This window comes from Camelus dromedarius, chromosome 16 (genome assembly GCF_036321535.1).
Source record: "Camelus dromedarius isolate mCamDro1 chromosome 16, mCamDro1.pat, whole genome shotgun sequence".
NCBI classification, from domain to species: domain Eukaryota; kingdom Metazoa; phylum Chordata; class Mammalia; order Artiodactyla; family Camelidae; genus Camelus; species Camelus dromedarius.
Genome location: NC_087451.1, coordinates 28592120 through 28612849, shown reverse-complemented (window position 1 = coordinate 28612849; position 20730 = coordinate 28592120). Strand labels below are relative to the sequence as shown.

General features: G+C 51.8%; 1 protein-coding gene across 2 annotated transcripts in view; it reads left to right on the top strand.

Moving 5' to 3' along the window:
- Nucleotides 1-253: 253 nt before the first annotated feature.
- Nucleotides 254-20730, top strand: part of RPTOR (regulatory associated protein of MTOR complex 1) — a 235351-nt gene continuing 214874 nt past the window's right edge. For both annotated transcript variants that reach the window (XM_031469283.2, XM_064495402.1), the window contains exon 1: nt 254-1229. In XM_031469283.2, coding sequence (XP_031325143.2) covers nt 1068-1229 — 162 coding nt within the window. In that variant the 5' untranslated portion in view covers nt 254-1067. The remainder of the gene's footprint in view (nt 1230-20730) is intronic.

The following is a 20730-nucleotide window of genomic DNA, read 5'->3' as shown; positions in this document are numbered from 1 at the left end:
GTTTCTTTAATTTCAGAAGCACGTAGGTCCATTTGTAATAATAAAAAGCTTTTTAAAAAATTAACACAGTTTCATTTATAGGACTGATTTGATATGACGCATCTATTGAAGAATGGCGATACACTCTGGAAAGCGGAATTGTGGTAACCATGGTAACGGGGGGGACAGGGCCCTCTGTCGCCGCCGCCTGGGAAACACGGCCAGAACGCTCCGAAGAAGTTTGGCCTACTAGGCACGCCGTAGGGCGCGGTGCATGCTGGGCCTTGCAACATGGCGTCCTCCTTGGTGTGCTGATGAGAGGAGTTTCACTGTAGCTTCAAACTAGAGGGCAAAGCTCTCCAAACCCAATAAGCCCACATTACCCTTTTTACCCGCGGCTCCGTGTTGCCGGTTCCTCAGGACTCGTTCTCAGGCAGGAGAGAGCCACGGGGCCGGAGGCCAGGGCCGGCCAGGCCGCGCGGGTCCGGGGCTGAGGAGCCGGCTGCGGGCGAGCACGATGGGCCAGTCCTGGCCTTGGTTGCAGCAGCTCCGGCGAGTGCGGGACCCGCAGGGCTGAGAGTGGCTGGAGGAGGCCCGAGGCGCTCTGAACCTCTTCCCCTCGGCCGGAGCCCTCAGCCCAGCCGGCGATCGCGCACCGAGAGCGGGCGGCCTGCCTGTCCTCCGTTGGAGGCCGAGAGCAGGGTCATCGTGAGGCCTGGAGTACCGCACGCCTTTGACAGCTCCGCTCGCAGCCCCTCCGGGAACGGACAGCCTCAGAAGCAGCCGGTGGCTTGGGATCTGGGGGCGTGTGTGCCTGTGCGGATCTCCTTGGGTTCCCTCAGCTCTCACCGCTCTTCCCACCCGCTCCGACTTCCCGCGCGGAGTTAGAGAGAAGGACCGCAGACTTTTTGCCGGAGTAAGGGACTCTGCACACTCTCCATCCATTTCTTTTTCTACTTCCCCTTTTTCTGTTTTTTTTTTTTTTTTTTTTTTTTTTTTTCCCCGCCAGTTCTAGTACACACAAGTTTTTAAGGCTGGAGGTTCTTGAGCGCTTACTGCCCAGGACTCCTCCACCCCCTCCCCCGCTCATGGAGTCCGAGATGCTGCAGTCCCCTCTCCTGGGGCTTGGGGAGGAAGATGAGGCCGACCTTACAGACTGGAACCTGCCTTTGGCTTTTATGAAAAAGAGGCACTGTGAGAAAATCGAAGGCTCCAAATCCCTAGCTCAGAGCTGGAGGATGAAGGATCGGGTAAGTGGATTGCGACTGCGCCCCTTGGATCTTGGTAGTTTTTTCAAGGAAGAAAGTTCAGGGCCAGAGAGTGCCCTTGGGAAAGTGGCAATATTTTTTCCCAGCCACATGTTGCAAGTCAACCAGAAGGCACAAACCATTTCAGACTCTAGTTTTTGTCTGTAAGTGGAAAAGGCTGTTTTGGTTGGTAGTTATTCACTGGATAGTGTTAATTTGATTCAAACTAAGTCCTAATTCAGACAAGAAAAGTTAAGCGAGTTAGAAAATACATTACTGTACGTATGTACACCCTCTTTGATACACTAAGCCCTCTTAATAGTTAGAGGAAAGACAACTTGGGATATAATATTTGCACCCACGTGGTTGGTCTACTTTTGTGGCTAGTTTACTTTTTTTTGTCCAAGCTAGGTGAAGTGCAGATGTGTAATATAGTACACAAGGAAACAAGATTACTGGCTAATGTTCAGCTAGTAACAAATTAATGCAAAGTTATTTTAAAGTTACAATGAACTTCATCATAGCCTTCTAAACAATTTGTCTTGAATCTGGACTTTCCTCCTGTTATGTGGTCCCATGTTACGTGGAGATGGAATTTCTCTGATAGTGGAATTAGGGTATGGTGGGTTGAACTTGGGTCTAGGTTTTAGGGGGTCTTCATGGTGTTAGAGTGTAGATAGCAACTCACAAGCAGCTGGTAGGAAGGAAAACAGTCAGTTTTGTTGAATCTGTCTTTAGTTAACCATCTATTTCCTGGTTTCCAAAGCAAAAGGGTGGGACTGTCTCCTCTATGAATGCTTATAATTTGTGTATTGTTTTCTCCTTCGAGACAATATTTACTTGAACATTTTAGTATAAGAGGGGTTGTTGGTGTTAATAACGCAGTGTTTGCCTCAGGCTCATGAATATGTTTATATAAGACTGTTCTTAGTATATGATGTTGAGCATATACAGGATTACCCTTATGGTAATTCTAGTCAGTCACTGGTAACTGGTGCTTCATTTGTTACTTGGCGTACCTTTAAAGGGTTAGGAAAATTTGTTTCATCTAAAAGTAGTTTAGGGAGTAAGAGAGATGGTCATTGGAAGAGATTGTGTAAAGTCTGTCCTAGGGACATCTTTATACTAATTATGTAGTTTAAAGCTTTTGTGGTTGCTATGCTTATATGAAAAGATTTATTTTAAAAGTCACTGTGATTATTTTTTTCTTGAAGGGCATTTTTTTTTTCCTTTTGAAATGTAGTTCCCTTTGCTACCCCAAACCCATGCTCAGACTGTTCAAAACTGATTATTGGATATATTTTTGATTTTCTAATTAAAATTAATCTGTGAATGATCAGCATTTCCTGAGAAGCTCTTCATAAGTTATTAAGGGGAAGGAAAGTTCTGTGAGTCTGAGTAATGACTGAGATCGCTGTTTAGAAAGAGCCAGGGGAGAAAGTTTGCTGTATCCGACCTTTGCAAGTTGTTTAATAAAGAAGAAAACCAGCAGCTAACGTTTTGGGTTCAGTCTTGAGAGCTCGGCGTCTTAGCAGTCCTTGTAGTCTTCCCCCTGGTTAGACCATGAGTGGGTCTTGTCAGCACACTCTGCCAGGACAAAGGGTGCAGATCCAAGTGATGCTGAGAGTTGGGAGGCAGCGGGAACACGTGGGGCAGGCCAGGTATGAGGAGGGCAATGGCACAGGCTCACAGAGAAGTGGCAGCTGAGCTTTGACTGGCGTCTGACTTTCTGAAGAGCACATGCTGCAGCTCAAAGGGCAGCGGAGCCTTGGCCAGGTCTCTCTCCCTTTCTCTCTCGTTCTTTTCTTTGAGAAGCCAGAAAACTTTTTTTTTTCTAAATGTGAAGTTATCCAATTTTAAAATCGTGGAAATAATTCAAATGTTACAAAGCGTGAAGCTGTGCAGCCGCGCAGCTGGCTGTGGCCGGCGGGGTTCGCGTCTGACCTCACAATCCTAGGAGCCCTGCGCGCACAGGCACACGGGCGGGCCGCTTCCCGCAGGCTGATGCCGCAGCTGTGGGCCCGCTGTCCCGTGCGGGGACCTCCGTGGACCACTCCTCCTGCCGGGCCAGCCACCCCCTCAGTGCAGGCTCGGTCACTGCTTCTTGCCGTGATCCGAATGCAAGTCCACGTACTCCGTGTGTACGTACTAGCGGTAGCTTACTGCCGTCCCACTTGGTGGAGTTAACGGTTCTTTAGACTGACATCTTGACCAAAGTTGAGTGACGACGCCATGCAGTTTTCTGCCACCAGCCCTTGGCCTGTCCTCACAGAGCGACAGGGCACTCACACCCTCAGTCGGGATTCCCACCATCTTGGTATGAGTCATCCCTGGTTTTCAGATGCCGCTGTTACTGCATTTTAATTACTAAGTTACTGTGAGTGTGATACTGTTACCATCCAGTTAGCTTGTTGTTTGGTTAATTCTGTGTGTAGTGACTGTGTATACGCATCAGTGGCATTTTTGATGTATAGTTTTCAAATAACTGGGCATATAAACCACAGTTCAAAATGAATCATTCTCAGACCTACGGCCAGAGCAGAGGTGTGTGTAACTCCCCGCTTTGTGTTTTTCTGTGAGACTTTACAGTCATCACAGAGCTCATTTTCCCACTGGAAAGTGGGCATGTGGGGATAGCTGGTCTCAGACGGATCCTACGGAACCAGGACGGCCTGAGGGCTCTGAAAAAACCTGTCCCCAGACTCACTGTACCTGCGTGTGTGGGAGATGATGCTGTAAAGTGATGAAGTCATTTCCCAAACCGGGCCCCGGACTTAGTCACCCGCTGTGCAACGGTGCTTGACTGCACCAGCTGATGTCCGCACAGTCAGGTGTTAGTGAGGAGGTCAGGAAGTCTGACGATTCACCCTCCTAGGCTGCCTTCCGAGGAGGGTGAATCGTTAGACTTCCTGACCTCCTCACTCCCTGTTTCCTCACCTCGCACCCCCTCCTCAGCCGGCTCCACCCAGACTCTCTCCCACATGCTCGGACTGCCCTCCGCAAGGTCATCGTTGCTGCTAAACCCATCACTCCTCTGTCCTTATCTTTTCCACTTCTCAGCAGCATTCCAGGTGGACCACTCCCTCCTTCAGGAAGCCCTTTCTGCACTTGCTTCTGTGTCTTCCTGAAGCCCCAGGTCTTCCCGAGGTCACTAGTCGCTGCTCCTCAGACTCCCGTGCTGGGTGGCGGCTGAGTGTGGAGCCCCCAGAACTTGATCTGGGCCCGTTCTCTGCTCTGCGCGCCCCTCGCTAGCTGCTCTCATCCAGTCTCATGGTTCTGCACGTCAGCTTCGCGCCATGACTCTCAGAGCCCCGTCTTTAGTCCGACCTCCCGGAGCTCCTGTCTCAGGTGCCTGGTTGTCCACTTTGCCTGGGTTTTCTCCATCACAAGACACCCCAGCACCGCCCACTCTGTTGTTCAAGCTGTGAGTCTATAATTTATCCTCAGTGACTCTTCCTCATCGTGCTGTGCGTTCCATCAGTAGAGCCCGTCAGCTTCGCCTCCGAAGTGTGTCCCATATTGGACCACCTGTTTTGTCTCCACCGTGCGAGCCCAGGCCAGGCAGCTACCACCTTTCACCTGGACGATGAGAATTGTGTCCTGACTGGTCTCCTGGGTCTGCTCTTGCCCTGCAGGCGATCCCTCAGAGGGGTCAGAGGCACTTTTTAAAACTGTCAATCAGATCCTGTTCCTCCCTTACCGGGCCTGTCTCCTGGCCTCCTAGTGCCCGGAGCTGCGTGCTCTGGCCCCGCCTGCTTTTTCTGCTTCCCAGATGGAAAGGCCTGGAATGCTCTTCCTTCTGATCTTTGCACACCAGGCTCCTTCCTGTCACTGGCACCCAGCTCCAGGCCACTTCCTCAGAGAGGCCTCCCCTGGTCACCCCATCTTAAGCAGCTCCCCAGTCGCTCATGATCACTCTTTATGCCTCTGATATTTTTCTTCAAATCTCCACCCCCAGAAATGAGCTTTTTACCATAAAGCAAGGACCTTGTCTCTGCTAGTGTAGAGGACAGTGCTGGGCACACAGCAGGGACTCAGTAAAAATGCACTGACGAGAAAAAGGGCTTCCACGTGGGTGATGTCTTCGAAGGCTCAGTAGCACCTCTGTCACCTGCGGCTTGTTCTCTCTGTGGGACTGACGAGGGGACTGAGGCCGGATTAGATGGCTTGCCTGAAGGGCGGAAGGAAGTGGAGCCTTAGACCCAAAGCCCGGGTGGAAAACCAGCGAGCACAGCTGTGCACAGCGCCACGCTGAGAGGCCCCGGAGGCCGGAACGGAATGTCTGGGGAGGGGGACTGCGGAGGTGGCGGGGACACAAAAACAGACTGTCGACCAAGCAGCAGCAGAAGGCTGGTGGCGCAGCCCAGCTGCCTCTGTTGTGATAATGGAAGACCTGCGTTGCTGGCCTGTCCCCGTGCTGACAGCTGCGTGGATGGTGACACTGCCCGAGCCCCGATGGACCCGGTGGCGCCAGACCGTGCTGGTCCTTGGTGTTCCTTGGTGCCAGGCGCGTGCAGTGAAAAAAAAAAAAAAACGGTTTCACTTCAGAATGCCCTTGATAAAGCACTGGAAATGATTTGTTTTCTTAAACCGTGGCTCTTTGGGCCCCACCTTTTCCATCCTCTGCCCGCTGCATGGTTGTCCCGGGACGCGACGCGGGCTGGGCGGGAGGAGGCGGCGGCCGCCCCGCAGCTCAGGCTCCGCGGGCATTTTCTCGGAAGCAACCATGGGAGCCTCGCCCCAAGGAAGACAACTCGCAGTGTTTGTTGCCGGTGATGAAATGAGGGCTTCCAAGTAGAACTTAGAGTTTCAGAAAACCCGTCTCTGCCGCCGTGAGCTTCCCAGCGCTCAAAGATGTTTCTGATGAGATGGTGGTAACAGTAATGATTTTTTTTATATTGTAGAATGGAATGTGTCCACATTTGGAACATCTGCGTAATTCAGTGAGCCAGTATTTCCACGTGACCAGTGCCTGATATTGTAAAGTCACGCATGGGTCCAAGAGCCAAAGTTAGGCCGACGGATTTTAACACAGTAGGGTGTGAAGGCATTGCTGTGGTTTCAGATGGATTAAATTTCCTATTTTCTGCTCTATTCGGAGAGACTGAAGCAAACCTTTAAGAGAAGAAACTATCCTTTACTGAGTTTTGCTGTAATATCAAAGAGGAATATTTTCAGTTGTTTGGCTCTTCTGCTACTTCTGCCCTTTCCAACTGCGTATCTTTCTGAGGCCATATTTTTGTCACCTTCAACCAGAACAACGTATCACAGCAGACGGATGCAGACTCTGAGCGCTCAGCTGTCTTCTATTAAGGCAGACATTAACGAGGTTTGCAAAGAATATGTCACTGGCCTAGCAGTTTTCTGAAAATATAATTATTTTTCATAGAAATATTTATTGAAAATGTAATGAGTTTATAATTTTTAAATGAATTAATAAGGAAATATGTTGCTTTTTTTTGCTTTGACTTCTAATATGGAAACTACTGGTAAACGTAACTTATAGAAAAGCTCTTTGGGAGTCTTCAGGCATCTGTAAGAGTGTCTTGTTATCAAATGCTTGAGACCTGTTAGTGTGGTTAAAAGAGAGCGGGCATCCGGCTTAAACCAGTAAGACAGGCTTGCGGGTATCAGGTGGTTGTCCAGGAACAGTCAAGTGCGACCGGGAACCAGGAGCATGTCTCGGAGGGGCCTGCTCCGCTCCTGCCGCCTCCCAGCTGGCGCTGTGCTGCCTCTGCGACTGAAGGCATCTGCCTTCCAAGCAGCCAGTGGCCCCCCTCAGGGCCACCTCCTGTTGCCCCGGACGTCTCGTGCGCGTCCTAGAGGGAGACACGCTGCCACTCACCCCGGACGCCCCGTTCTGTGCTGCAAGAGAATGGGTCCAGTGGGGCGAGGGGCAGGCCCCCCGTGCCCGTTCCCGTGACCCCCCCCTTGCCCTTTCCCGTGACACCCCCATGCCCGTTCCCGTGACCCCCCCTTGCCCGTTCCCTTGACCCCCCCTTGCCCGTTCCCATGACCCCCCGTGCCCGTTCCCGTGACCCCCCCTTGCCCTTTCCCGTGAAACCCCCATGCCCATTCCCGTGACCCCCCATGCCCGTTCCCGTGACCCCCCTTGCCCGTTCCCTTGACCCCCCCTTGCCCGTTCCCGTGGCCCCCGTGCCCGTTCCTGTGGGCTCGAGGGGGCGGTGCTTTCTTTCTGTAAGGCTGATTCGATACATAGAAGAGGCCACTCCAGCAACTATGTGGCATGATGTGCTGACGCCTTGTCCTGTCCTTGAGACTTAAACCTGCTGGGCGGGTCCGGCTCTGCCGAGCAGAGAGGTGATGGCTGAGGTGAGGCGGCCGATGGCGATGAGTTGAGCTTGGCCGCCGTCGGTACGCTTTTCACATGGGTCTTCTGCTCTGGATGGTGACTCTTGTCTGTTTTTTAGTGTTGAAACCGTTTAGACTTACAGAACAATTGTAAGACTGGTGTCGTCAAGTCCCATAGCCCACTTTCCGGATGCACCAGTTTTTACCTCTGGCCTCGCTCACTGTTTTCATCGTCCCAAACTGAAACTCTGCCCCGTTAAACACTAACCCCCACCAGCCCCTGGTCACCGCTGCCCTGTGTGTCTCTGGGTTTGTTGACCTTGACATTCTGAAGGGCACAGGCGGCTGCCTGGTGGCAGGCCCTCCAGCTGGGTCTGCCCGGTGTCCCCGCCTCAGGCCTCGGGCGGAGTCCTGTGCGTTGTCTCAGAAAGCGCACTGCGTTGTTGGTGTGTCACTGTCATCACTCGCTTGATCAGCAGGGCCTCTTCAAGCTGTCGTCAGTGCCCTTTGACGCCCCCGCTTTGAACACTTCTCAGCTCTCAGGTGCAATGAGGTGTTCCCGCTCACCTCGCCTTTCCCTGCCTCGGCCTGGAATCCGCCTTTCCTCCAGTGGCTCCCAGTTCCTTTTGGGGGAGGATGGAGTTTAGACGCAGGACCTGGCACTCAGTGTGCTCGCGGTGGCTGGTGCGCCATTTCGGCAGAGAAGGGAGGCGGGGACATCCGCGTCCGGCTGTATTTATTTCCTACCCAAAGCTGTGCGTTGTAACGTGATGCGCAGGGGCGTCTCCGTGCTGGCGGCCACTCCTGGCCCCGCCTCCTCTGTCCCTGTTTCCAGGTGTGTCACTTCCTTCCCAGCAGTGGGAACCTGGCTCCTGTGTCCTCACTGAGCCCCTCGTGGGAAGGCACGGGTTTCTGAATTGCTCACGCCTAGCCCTTGGGGAGGGAAAGGCTCACAACCCCTTTCACTGTGGTTCGAGGCAAACGTTACCTGCAGGGAAGCATGCAGACCGCAGCTGTTAGTGTGCGCTCCCTGAAAGCAAGTCTCAGCGATTCTGTGTTTTGTGGGGAAATAATGGTTCTTAACGAGCACTTTGTGCCATTTACGCACGTGGCACTGAGCCTGGGGCGGTGGGGGCTCTGAGGAGACTTGAGATGTGGGTGTGGCCCGTGCGGAATTTAATTTTGTTAGAGAAAAAGTTCAGTGAAAGCACAGGCGGTAGTTACGTCCCTGCACCTGAGTCACAGGAAGTGGTTTAAGGAGTTCTCTGCGGGGTTTGGATATCGGGTGCTGGGCCGACCCCTGCGGTAGGGGGTCCCTGACCGGAGGGTGAGTGTGTGCGGGTCTAACGGTGGGGGTGTGGGGGGGAAAGAGTAGTGAAGTTGCAAAAAGCTGATTTAAAGATTCAGCCGGTAGTTTTGAGTGCCTCTCTGTGCCAGGCACCGTGCTAAGTGTTGGCGACTCATTGGTGAATAACTCCTGCTTTTAAGGGCTTTACCGGTTTTGGGGAAGATGGGTTGACCCACGGCTGGAGGCCGGGTGTTGGGGTGGTAGTGGCTGCAGGTGGAGTGGGGAGAAGGCCTCCTGGAGGGTGGGCACGCTGAGCTGGTACCTGGGAGAGGAGAAATGACCTGGGCAGAGGAGAGAGAGGAACCAGGTGCAGAGGTGGGGAGGTGAGAGAGCCGGGCTCTGGGGGCTGCTCCCCCCCCGCCCTCCCTGGGGCCCCGCGCCCCCGCCCGCGTGGCCACCTCAGCATGTAGTGTGTCATCTCCCGCACTGGGACAGGGACGTGGTCGTGTTAGTGCTGCATCCCCGGCTTCTCCCGTGTGACCGACTGGCGGTAGGTGCTCAGTGAGCGTTTGCCGAGCAGAATGTGTGTGCATGGGTGTGAGTGGGCCGGTCCTGACTGCTTTGTGAGGCCCGAGGAATTTGGATTTTGTTGTAAGGACAGTTTAGGAAGGTTTTAGAGCAGGTCATCGATGTGCTCGGGGCTGCATTTTAGATGATCCCTTTGGCTGTGGGGGGGAGGGGGATTTCTGTGTGTGCTTATGTGTGTGTGAGTCTGCATGTGTGTGTGTGTGTGGGGGGGCGGTCAGCTCGCCGTGTCGTGGCGCGTGCCTCCGCTCAGCACCATGTTGAGGCCCGTCGGGTGACCGGGCTCCCAGGCTCCCACTGCTGGTCACTCCCTGCTGACGACAGATGGAAATTTCACTCTGCAGTTGTTTTCCCTGGACGTTGGAGGAAGTTTTCCTTAAACAGAGTTCCCGTGGGGAACGTGGAGGATGTTGCTTGGTGGCCCCCAGGCCCCGTCCCCCAGGTCGCCCTCCATCCCCGCCGGCCACACCCCTTGTCCCCTGGCCTGCGGGTGTCGGTGACCCGCTGTGCACAGGGAATACCGTTCAGTTTGGTGTTTTCTTGCGTAAAGTCTTTTCCTCTTAAAGTTGATCCGACAAGCAGTTTAAAGATGTGTCAAAATAAGAGCGCCCGTCAGAACGCTAAGTCAGCCTTCTCCTCCTTCTGGGTTCCCTCTTGGCTCCGGCCTGGGTCCAGATTTAGTGTCTTCGGGCGACACTGCTGCAGGGACACAGGGTGGCTTCTGTCTCTGCCGTGTTGGGTGTCCTTAGGTCACCAGCTCCACACTGCTGCCCCGAGTCCGTGACCGCGGGGCCCCGAGGGCGGCTGTGCCGGCCTGGGCGGGCGGGGCCGGCAGACCCCAGTCTGGCCTCAGGGCCTGGCCCCCGATCCCCACTCCTCGGTCTCTTCTCCTGGAAGGGGGTTGCTCCTGGGCCTGCAGGCGTGGATGTTTTCCCTGAAGTTTTTGTTCTTTAAGTAAAACTTTGTACTGAAAATGGGCTTAAGTGCTTGAAAAATATTTTACCATTTTTTTTATTAGAGTAACTGAGTTCCTTGGAAAGTCGTTGTTTTCCTTCAGATTATAAAAATAAAAAATCCTTGTAAGATTGTCTAGAAAGTATGGAAAACACAGCAGTGCAAATACCATTATGTAAACCCTGCTAAGCCCCTGTTAACGCTCCGGGTGCTCCCCGCGTCCGTCTTCCCCTGCCCCTGCCCCGCCACGAGGGAGATGCTGTGTGTGTCCCTAAAGGGTTGTTTTCAATGACCTATTTTGACGGCCTTGCCCTTGTGAGGCCTGAAGAGTAACCATCAAACCAGCTCTCGGGGAGCCCCCGCTGCGCTCAGCACTGTCACGGCGACTGGCTCTTAACGTCCTTCTGCCTGTGGGTGGGTGACAGCAGTCCCAGCTGAGCGCTGGGTCCCTCTCTCCGGCGTCGGGCCTTGTCCAGGCTTCCCATGTTGACAGTCCCCGTAGCTCCCAGGCAGCCCTGTGAGCAGGCACTCTCACGCCCATTCTGTAAACTGAGGCAGGAGAGGTGCGAGAGCTTGCCGGAGGCCACGCAGCTAGTGGGCAGTGGGGCCTGCATGCGGACCCAGGCCTCAGGCCCGGCGTCTGCGCCCCCTGCCGCCCTGCCCGCCGCGAGGACGTGAGTGTTGGTGGCCAGACCTGGGGGACTAGGGCTCCGCTCATGTCCCGGCGTCACCCTGGGGAGGGATCTGCACACGCAGACCAGCTTAGTGCAGCCCATCGGGGTCTGGAGACGTTCAGCTAGCGGTTCAAGGCTGGGCTGGCAGTGGGAGGGGAGGGCGTGGCTGCTCGCTGGTGCGGGGCTTGGGGTCGGGGCTCAGGAGGAGGGGGCTTCAGGAGGGGCCGGGCCTGAGCCACGCGGATGCAGGGCCCTTGTCGGCTGTGTGGGTGGCGGCCAGTTCAGGAGAAAGGAGGCCTGTGTTTGGATGGGGTGGGAGGCGGCGGCCTGGCCACAGGAGGCTTGGCCCTTCTTCAGTTGTGAGGTGTGGGGGGGCGGGTGATGACGGCAGATTTCTAAGATATTAAGTTAAAAAACAAACCACACACACATTAAAAAAAAAAAACCCAAGGCACAGAACAGACTGTTTGGTGTGACCGTGTTTGTGTTTTCAAGAAGCCCTATACACATGTAAAAGTAAGTGCTTATCTCTGTGATATGCACGTGAAGGCGGTGGGAGGCCGGGGTCCGTGGATCGGGGCTGGCAGCCTGACCCGCTGCTGGCACGTGAGTCAGTCCTGGAGCACAGCCTTGTCGCTCCTGATGGTCTGTGTTGCCTTCTTGCTGCGGTGGCAAAGTTGAGCAGTTTGACAGGGACTGTGGCCACAAAGCCTGGACTATTTACCTTGTGGCCCTTCGCAGGAAATCCTGGGTGACCCCCTTCTAGAGAAGCCCTTTCTCCAAGTCTGGTTTGGCCGTGTGCCCGGGGGCGGCCGCCGGCCCGGGGCATGCTCTCGGTGTTCAGGGAGGTCCCTTGGTTCTGACTGGTTGAACTCGGGTCTTTCCCACCCTCACCCAGTGGTTCTTGGCCTGGCCTCCCGGAGTCTCGCCGACCACACGCTCCGCCAGGGCGCAGGGGCCCGTGTCGGTGTCGGGAGCAGCTCTCTGTGCGGCACCCTCCCCGTGGGTCCTGGGGCCACGCTTCCAGCCGCCCCAGCCTCCGGGAACTCGCTTCCCGTCCCTGCTCGGGGCTCAGGGGTCCGGGGCTGCCGCGCTTGCTTGCTCTCTCTAAAGAATCGCATTCCGGCGCCGCGTGTCGTTTCACGTCTGAAAAAGCGTTTTCTGCATCTTGCTCGGCTTTCTAGTGTGTGTGGTGAGAGGATGGGTCTGGTCCTGGCGCCCCCGCCCGCCCCCCGCAAGCGCAGGCCTCCCAGGTGTGGAGCAGAAGAGCCGAGGAAGATGAGGCGTCGGGGAGAGGAGCGATGCTGGGCTCCGTCGCCTTTCACTGAGCGGAGCAGTTGATGGCTGGTTCTTTACAACTAATAGCCCTTCTTGCACTGAGCCTTAGTTTTCTGCCAGTGGAGTTCCGCTTTCCAACCCAAATGTGGCGTTAAAATGTAAGACGGCGTCGGTGAGCCAAGGAGTAGCACAGGCGAGCGCTTGGAGAGCTGACTTGCGTGCTCCCTGGCACGCCACTCACAGGCCCCGGGTTGGAGAGCTTCCTCCGGTAGCCGCGTGTGCACTTCGTCCGGGCGTTGCAAAGCCAGGTGGGTCGGGGGCTGAAACTGAAATAGTTGCCCAACGTGTAAGAGGACTTAGACGTGAGGCCCTTTCCGGTTTTGGTGCCACAGAGCTGCCCTGGGCTCACTGCCTCGCAGTCCTACAGCGCAGGGTCTGACCTGCCGCCTTAAGGGTTTGGCTACTTGTACAGAAACCCGTGTTTGGAGTGAAGAACCGCTAGAGCCCTGGAAGGAATCGTCTGATCGCTCTCTTCTTTTAGCTGTTTTATTTAAGTAGGTCTACGCTGATTTGACTTGATTTTCTTTCTTTTTAAAAAAAAATGAGGTTAAAAAATGCATGAAACATGTATTTATAGTTTAACCAATATTTATAAAAAGCGCTCCTGTGTCCCCCTCCCCAGGTCAGGAAGCAGACCCTTGGAGCACCTGGAGTCCTTGAGGCGCCCTCCCTCCCTCCCTCATCGCAGCTCCTCCCTCTGAGAGGCAAAAGTCCTGCCTTTCTGGGTGATCCTCACGTCTTCACTGGCCTCAGTGGTTTTCCCACCTACGCGAGCGTCTCAAAACCTTTGCCCCGGCGCTGCTGCTTTGGCGGTTATGCGAGTGCTCGGCTACGTTTGCGGGTTTTGGCTTTGCTGCTTTTCTCAGTGCTACGTGTGTGAGATCCGCCCAGGCTGCTGACTCCATGTGTGATTGACCCGCCTTCCCTCAGTCGTATTCACGTATTCACGGCAGGGCGTGCACAGCTGGCCCACCCGCCTCCGGGGTGGTGCTGGGATGCGCGTGCTCTCTGTGGTGCAGGTGGGCAGGCGCAGGGCAGGGCCAGCGTGTGGTCTTTTCTCTTTCTTTTTTTAAAGCCTGTTCTGGAGTTTTGCCCATATTTTAGTTGAGTTTTTTTCCCCTTACTGATTTTGGGAGCTTTTATTTATTTTGGATATTTACTGTAAGTGCCTTTCCACTCTGAAGCTCATCTTTCTGCTTTCTTCGTGGGTCTTTTGGCATCTCAGTTTTGACGCCGTCAGATTTGTCATTCTTTCTCTCTCATCTTTGTGCTCTTTTCCATCCTGGCTCAGAACTTCCTCCTTGCCCGCTTCCCTGGTAGCGAGGGCGATCGCCTGTCCCGTCGGGAAGGCTGTGGGCGTCCCCCTCCCCCGACGGGCCTTCGGCGCACGTTGCCTGTGGTCTGTGTGGGGTCGGCGCACGTCGCATGTGGTCTGTACAGGGGTCCAGTGTTCTTTTTGCTTTTCCCCACGGAGAGAGCTAGTTGTCTTGGTGAGTTTTGCTGGAGACCTCCCCCTGCCCCTCGCTGCAGGCTCTGTCATGTGTCCAGAGTCCCTGTCAGCGCGGGTCCGTCGGGGCCCCTGCTCTCTCCCGGCAGTCACCCTGCAGCACCCCTCTGTCTTCACCGTGAGCTCTCCGGGAGTCGAGCGGGCGGAGGCCTCACGCGTGTTTCCTCCGAGAGCACCTGGCTCTGTTGCTCTGCTCTCCACAGGAGTTAAGAATTAGCCTGCGGGCTCAAGGACTGGGTTTGCTGGGCGTGTGCCCGGGATTGCACAGGGCCTGTGTATCAGTCTGGGGGGTCCGACATCTTCACAAAATTGAGTTCCTGTCCATGAACGCGGCGTGTCTTCATGGGTTTAGGCAGGTCTTTGTGAGTTTCCCTAAAACAGTTAGACACTTGCCCTGTGCAGATGTTGCCTGTCTTTTGTTCATTTTCTTTCAGGTACTTGATATTGTCTTGATGCTGTCCTAAATAGCATCTTGTAAAAATCTAATTTTTATGCTGTTGTGTATGTTTTTTGTGCGTGCGTATAGAATGTAGTTAATTTTTATACACAGCACTGGCAGCATCTCCCGTCGCATCAGGAGCCCGCGGGCATGACTTCCCGACTCCTCCCCAGGGCTGCCCGGAGGCTGCTGGGGAGGGGTGTGTGCAGGTGGGGTGTGTGTGTGTGTGTGTGTGCGTGCGTGGGGGGGTGGGGGTGTATGTAGTGGGGGTGTGTGGGGAGGGGTGTGTGTGTGTGGACGCAGAGCAGCCTTTCTTACTGGTTTCGTACTGTTCTAACCACAAGGCCACTTGACAGCTCTTCATCCCACAGATCAGAAGGGTCACAAGAACCCCAGCAGGTAGCCAGCCTTCTCTTTTCTCCTTGCCTGGGTACATTTCCGGGGAATCGGTGCTATAAGTCAGCCCACCTCAGCTCAGGCGCCTCCTTCGTGGCCCGGCGGGTTCGGGCCTCATGGTAACTCTTGAGCCGTGGAGAAGGACCCTTCAACGTTGAACTGTCTGTCCCGTGAATGCATGAGAGGACCTGCCAGGGAAGCCACATAGTCCTAAAGTTCTCCTTGTAAAAAGAGTTTTTAAAAGTTGTGATTTAGGTTTTTTAAATGGTATCCCCCCCAACTCTTACTTATTTGTTTGTTTGTTTGTTTATTTTTTAATTGCAGTGTAGGCAGTTTACAATGTTGTGCCAGCTTCTGGTGCGCAGCATCGTGGTTCAGACACACGTATACATGCACATACTCCTTTCCACGTTCTTTTTTGTTACAGACTACTACAAGATACTGAGTATAGTTCCCTGTGCTCTACTGTAGGAACTTACTGTTTATCTATTTTATATATAGTAGTTAGTACCTACAAATCTCAAACTCCCAATTTACCCCTCCCCACTCCATTCCCCACCCCTGGTAACCATAAGTTTCTATGTCTGTGAGTCTGTCTCTGTTTTGTGAGTAAGTTCGTTTGTGGGTTTTTTTTAAGATTCCACATATGAGCGACGTCATATGGTATTTATCTTTCTCTTTCTGGCTTACTTCACTAAGGATGACCATCTCCAGGTCCATCCATGTTGCTGCAAATGGCATTATTTTTATTCTTTTTTATGGCTGAGTAGTATTGTATAAATATACCACAACTTCTTTACCCATTTGTCTGTTGATGGACATTTAGGTTGTTTCCATGTCTTGGCTGTTGTAAACAGCGCTGCTATGAACATTGGGGTGCGTGTATCTTTATGAATTAAGATTCCCTCTGGATATGTGCCCAGAAGTGGGATTTCTGGATCATATGGGAAGTCTGTTTTTAGTCTTTTGAGGAATCTCCATACTGTTTTCCATAACAGCTGCAGCAAACTGCATTCCCACCAGCAGTGTAGGAGGTTCTCTTTTCTCCACACCCTTTCCAGCATCTATCGTTTGCAGACTTTTTCTAATTTATTTTTATTATTTATTTTTCTTCTGGTTTTATTGAGATGTAACTGGCAGTCAGCCCTGTATGTTGCACAGCATCGTGGTCTGACTTACATCCATCATCACAGAAGTGAGTGAACATCCATCATCTCATATGGGTTAAAATTAAAGAAATAGAACAAACATTTCCTTGTGATGAGAATACCTATGATTTACTCTCCTAACAACTTTCATGTGTATCGCACAGCAGTGTCAACTGTGTTTATCATGTTGTGCGTCACGTCCCCAGCACTCGTTTACCTTATAACTGGAAATTTGCACCTTTTGGTTTTTTTCTAAGTCAGTTTCAGTAAGTCATATGTTCAGGGGATTTTGTCCATCTCTTCTAGGCTTCTGTCCGTCATGCTCTTCTGTAGGCACGTGGTGATGCGCCCTCGCCATCCCCGACACTGAGCGTGTGCCTGCCCGCCCTTTCTTCTCAGCTCTGGCCGGAAGACGGCCCGTTTCCAGTCCTGCAAGTAACCAGCTCCTGGCTTTGGTGAAGCTCCGTAGTTTGCTTGCTAATGCTTCCTTCCTTTACTTAAAAGTCTTACCTCCTTTTTTCTACTTTACTTGGGTGAATTTTGTTACCTTTTCCCCTGTTCTTCAGGGGGAGATTCTTGAGCTGGACACTTAGCTTGTCAGTTTCCAATCATTTGTCTTTTCTAATACAGGCATTTTGTAAATATCTAAATTATAAATTATAATATGTAAATTAAATGCTTAGCTGCATTTAACAAGTTCTGACAGGTGGTATTTTTGTTATTGTTCAGCTCAAATTTTCTAAATTTCATTATGACTTCATTATGAGTTTTTAAAAAGAGTGCTTTGTCATTTTTAAATGTAGAGGACTTTTCCTAGGATTGGTTTTTGGTGTCTTGCTTGATTGCATTTTGAGCAGGGGACACGTGCGTGGTTGCAGCAGGCGGTAACAGGGGCACGGGGCGTCTGCGGGGAGCTGCTTTCATCACCCCCTCGTGTGAACGGCACCCCCTTGTGTGGTGGGTCCTGCGACTTGCACGACTCTGTGTGTGTGTACACACTCCAGATCTCAGTCCTTTGAAATTTGTTGAGCTTTGCCTTTGAAGCTGCACACGGTCAGCTGCGGTTGGTGTTCTCCATGTCCTTGATTGACCGTAATGTGTATCTGTAACCGCCACGTTCTGTGTGTGAGCGTGGAGTCGGATATTTTATTTGTCGTGTATAAATCGTTTGCATCTTTACTGAGTTTTTTGACTGCTATCAATAACCGAGAGAAGTGTATTAAAACCTCTCACCATGATTGTCAGTATGTCAAATTCTCCTTATGTTCTATTTGTGCTTCATTTATATTTTGAGGCTGTTTTTTATGTCACACAAACTTAAAACTGTGTATCTTCTCGGTGAATGGGAGTCTGTGTTGCTGTGAAGCCGCTGTCTGCACCGCCAGGACTGTGCTTTGCTTTAGCCTGCACTATGTTTCATTAGTAGAGTCACGTTGTTTTCTCTTGCTTAGTGTTTGCACTGTTGCTTTTCGTTCCTTTTATGTATGTTAACCTTTCTTTTCAACCTCATGTTTTTCACATGTCTCTGGTAAACAGCTTGTAGTTAGGGTAAAAAAAGTCTAGTCTGACCATTTTTATCTCTTAATTGGAGCATTTAGACAGTTTACATTTTATTTGGGCTAAAATCTGCCATCTTATTTTGTGTTTCCTGTTTTTCCCACTTGTACTCTTTTTTACCCCATGCCTTTCTATGGATTGAAAATATTTACTATTTAATTTCTTCCCTTTTACTATCTTTGAAGTAACATAGTGTTTTTCTCTTCTTGTAATAGTTCCCTAGCAATTACAGTAGGAATACTCAAAAGAAAAAAGTACGAAGTTAATCAGGAACTTTCATATTTTTCTGGACAAAATCAGACTTCAGAAAATCCACCTAACCTTTCGTTTCTTACATGTTAGTATTGTTACATATTTTATTTCTTTCTTTCTTTTTTTTTTAGCATAAGTGGTTTTTTTTCTTGTGTATACAGCCAGTGTTCTTTTAGATTAATGCACATTTATGAGTTTTGGCTCTCACTCCTTTTGGCTCTCAGACCTTCCATATGGGATCACTCTTACTTTGACAGAAAGATTTTAGGATTTCCCCTCATGAGGGTCTGCCAGTGCCACATTCTCTTGGTTAATCTGAAGATGTCTTTATTTAGCCCTGATTCTTACAGGCTACCTTTCCCAGGTGTGGAATCCTAGGTTGGCACTTCCTTCCAGCACTGTGAAGCGGTCATTCCAACGCCTCCTGCGTCTGCTGTGGCTTAGACGCTGCCAGGCAGGTGCTGAAGTCCTTCCCCCACGTCGTTGAAACGAGTCAGATTTGTTCTCACTCTCTTTTCCATCTTCTTTTTCCATATTTTCTAAAATTTTTGTCCTTCTGTGCAGCACTGTGGACGATTTCTTCCTTTTTATCAAGTTCACGCAGCCTCTCTTTAGCTACATCTAAGCTGCTGTTTGTCATTTGACGAATTTTTCACCTTCCGTGTTCTGGTTCATTCTCTTAATCCAGTGAGTTCTTAATGTTGTTTTTTTTTTGTTTGTTTTAAAATTTTTAGAATTTTATTTGGTTTATTACCAGGTCACTTGAAAAGAATTTCCTGTTCTCTGCAGCTAGTTTCAATTTGCCTTTTTGTTCATTTGAATATATAAGCATGGCATTTTGTTACTGTCTAGTGTTTCAGTTTGAAGTTCTCTGGGTCTTCTGTTTGCTTATGTTAAATCACTGCCCAGGCTCCCTGGGCCATCTGCTGCTGGGAACCGAGCTTGCAAAACGCAGGCAGGACAGAGACCACGTGTCGCATGATTCCTTGGGACACGTCCAGACTAGGCTGGGGGCGGGGGCGGGGGATGGAGAGTGACCTCATATGGGCATGACTGTTTCTTTCTGGAATGATGGATTGTGGGGATGGTGGCAGATCTCTAAATGTTCTAAAACAGGTGGACTTTATGATGTATCAGTAATGCTGTTTAGAAACGCGTGAAGGCACTGTGGCCGGAAGTCCTCGGGGCCATATTTTGTTCCTTTCTCCCCTTTTCTGCGCCTGTCGATGCCAAGCTCCCCCGGTGGAGGTTGTGGGAGGAGGGGAGGTGGTGCCCTGTGGGAACAGCCCACTGGGGTCCCTGCCTGTGTGGGAGCCTTGCCTCTGAGGCTTCCTGCTTGGGCTGCCTGGGCGCCCTGACTCCCTCCCTCCCTCGCAGGCCCCCTCCCCTGCACCCCCATCCACTGCTGCCTCTGGGTCCCTGCTCTCCCTTAGATTTTGACCTTGTAGTTTCTTGCCAGCTTGCCAGCTCCTCAGTGCTGTTGAGGAGGGTGGAAATCAAAAGACAGCAAAGCATTTGGCCCAGGTCCCCTCCTGGCCTGCACTGCCCCTGCCCCCAGCTGGAAGGCTGGGCGGGGAAGACCTTGCCGTCCACATCATCGCCGGATGTGGAGGTCCTCCCTGTTCCCACACGCCTATTGAACACTTCTGGTGCTTTTGGGCCCCTTTCCTGCCACTTACTAATCAAACAAGTGTTATGAACTAGCTCTTCAATCTCATAAAACAGTTCCTCAGTTTTAGTGGGTCTAGTACAGGGCTGATGGCTGGAAGGGGGGTCAGAGGTAATCCATATGATTCTAAATGTCTGCATTTTATTTTTACCGGGATAATTTGAGAAATGAAGTTGATTTTGGGGGATACAGATTGGGGGAGGCTTTGAAACAAGCTGGCCACATTTGTATGCCAGAATTTTTTACTAAGGAAGTAAGCGTAGTAACTACTGTGGCTTACAGAATTCCCACTCCTTTTGTGTCTTGGAGTGTTTGGTTAGGTATGTCAGGCTTCGGTTTTTGTGAATCACTCACAGCAGTGCGCTTCTCGGTGAGCAGAGACACCAGGTGTGGGAGGAGCCAGAGGGGGAGCGCCTCCGCCCTCTGCGCGCTGCCGATGAAATACAGCGAACAGGGCTTCCGCTAAATTAACAACGCAGCAGGCTGCATTTACTGAGTTAGTGAATTAAAATGAGGTTAATAAGATACTTGAGCTCAAAATCTACAGTGTGTTAACTCGTGTACAAACAGTCATAATTTTAAGGCATGGTATTACTTTCTTGTGTTGCAGTTGTTTTTATTCCAGGCTTTCTGCTTATTCCCGCGAATTTACATCCCTGTGTGACAAAAGGTCGTGGGGCGTGGGGCTGTAAGGCTGTCGACGCGGACACACACAGTCACACCCTTTGCAACTGCAAACTGTATGAAAATCTGATCCCGGAAGGCAGGGGCCCGCCTCCCGGCCCTCGTAGGCCTGTAGCATCTTCCAGGTCTGTTTCAAACGCTCACCCTTCCTGAACCCTGCCTTTACCGCTGCCTGTTTAAATCCCATAGCGTTCTGTACCTTTTTGTGCCTTGGAACGTGAATTACTTTCATTTTATAATTTACCGTTTTATCCTCTTCACCTTTTTAGAAGATTTGTAGAAGAAAGCAACGTCATAGATTTGAAAAGTCGAAGAAAGCAGTAACAGTAATGAAGTGGTGCTGAGAGCCGCCAGGTGCGTGTTGGTCTCCTTTCCCGTCACGCTTCCAGTGCTTACGCAGTCGCACTGCTGCCATCGTGACAGCCGTGCAGCTCTCTGTCTTCCTGTTTCACTTGTCACGTGGCGTTTTCCTGGGTCACTAAGTGTTCTTCTCACTGATTTTTGACGGCTCCGTGTCGGTCCACGTTTTAGTCTCCTGTCGTCAGCCGTCCAGGTTCACCTTGCGTGGTTCCCTTCCCCCGTGTTACGACCAATTTCCTTGGTGTGGATTCTGGAAGTCGGAGAGCCAGGAGGGGACCCCGCAGGGCGGGTGCAGAGACCGCAGCCCTGGTTCGTGTGCCGCTCCCGCCGCCCTGAGGCGC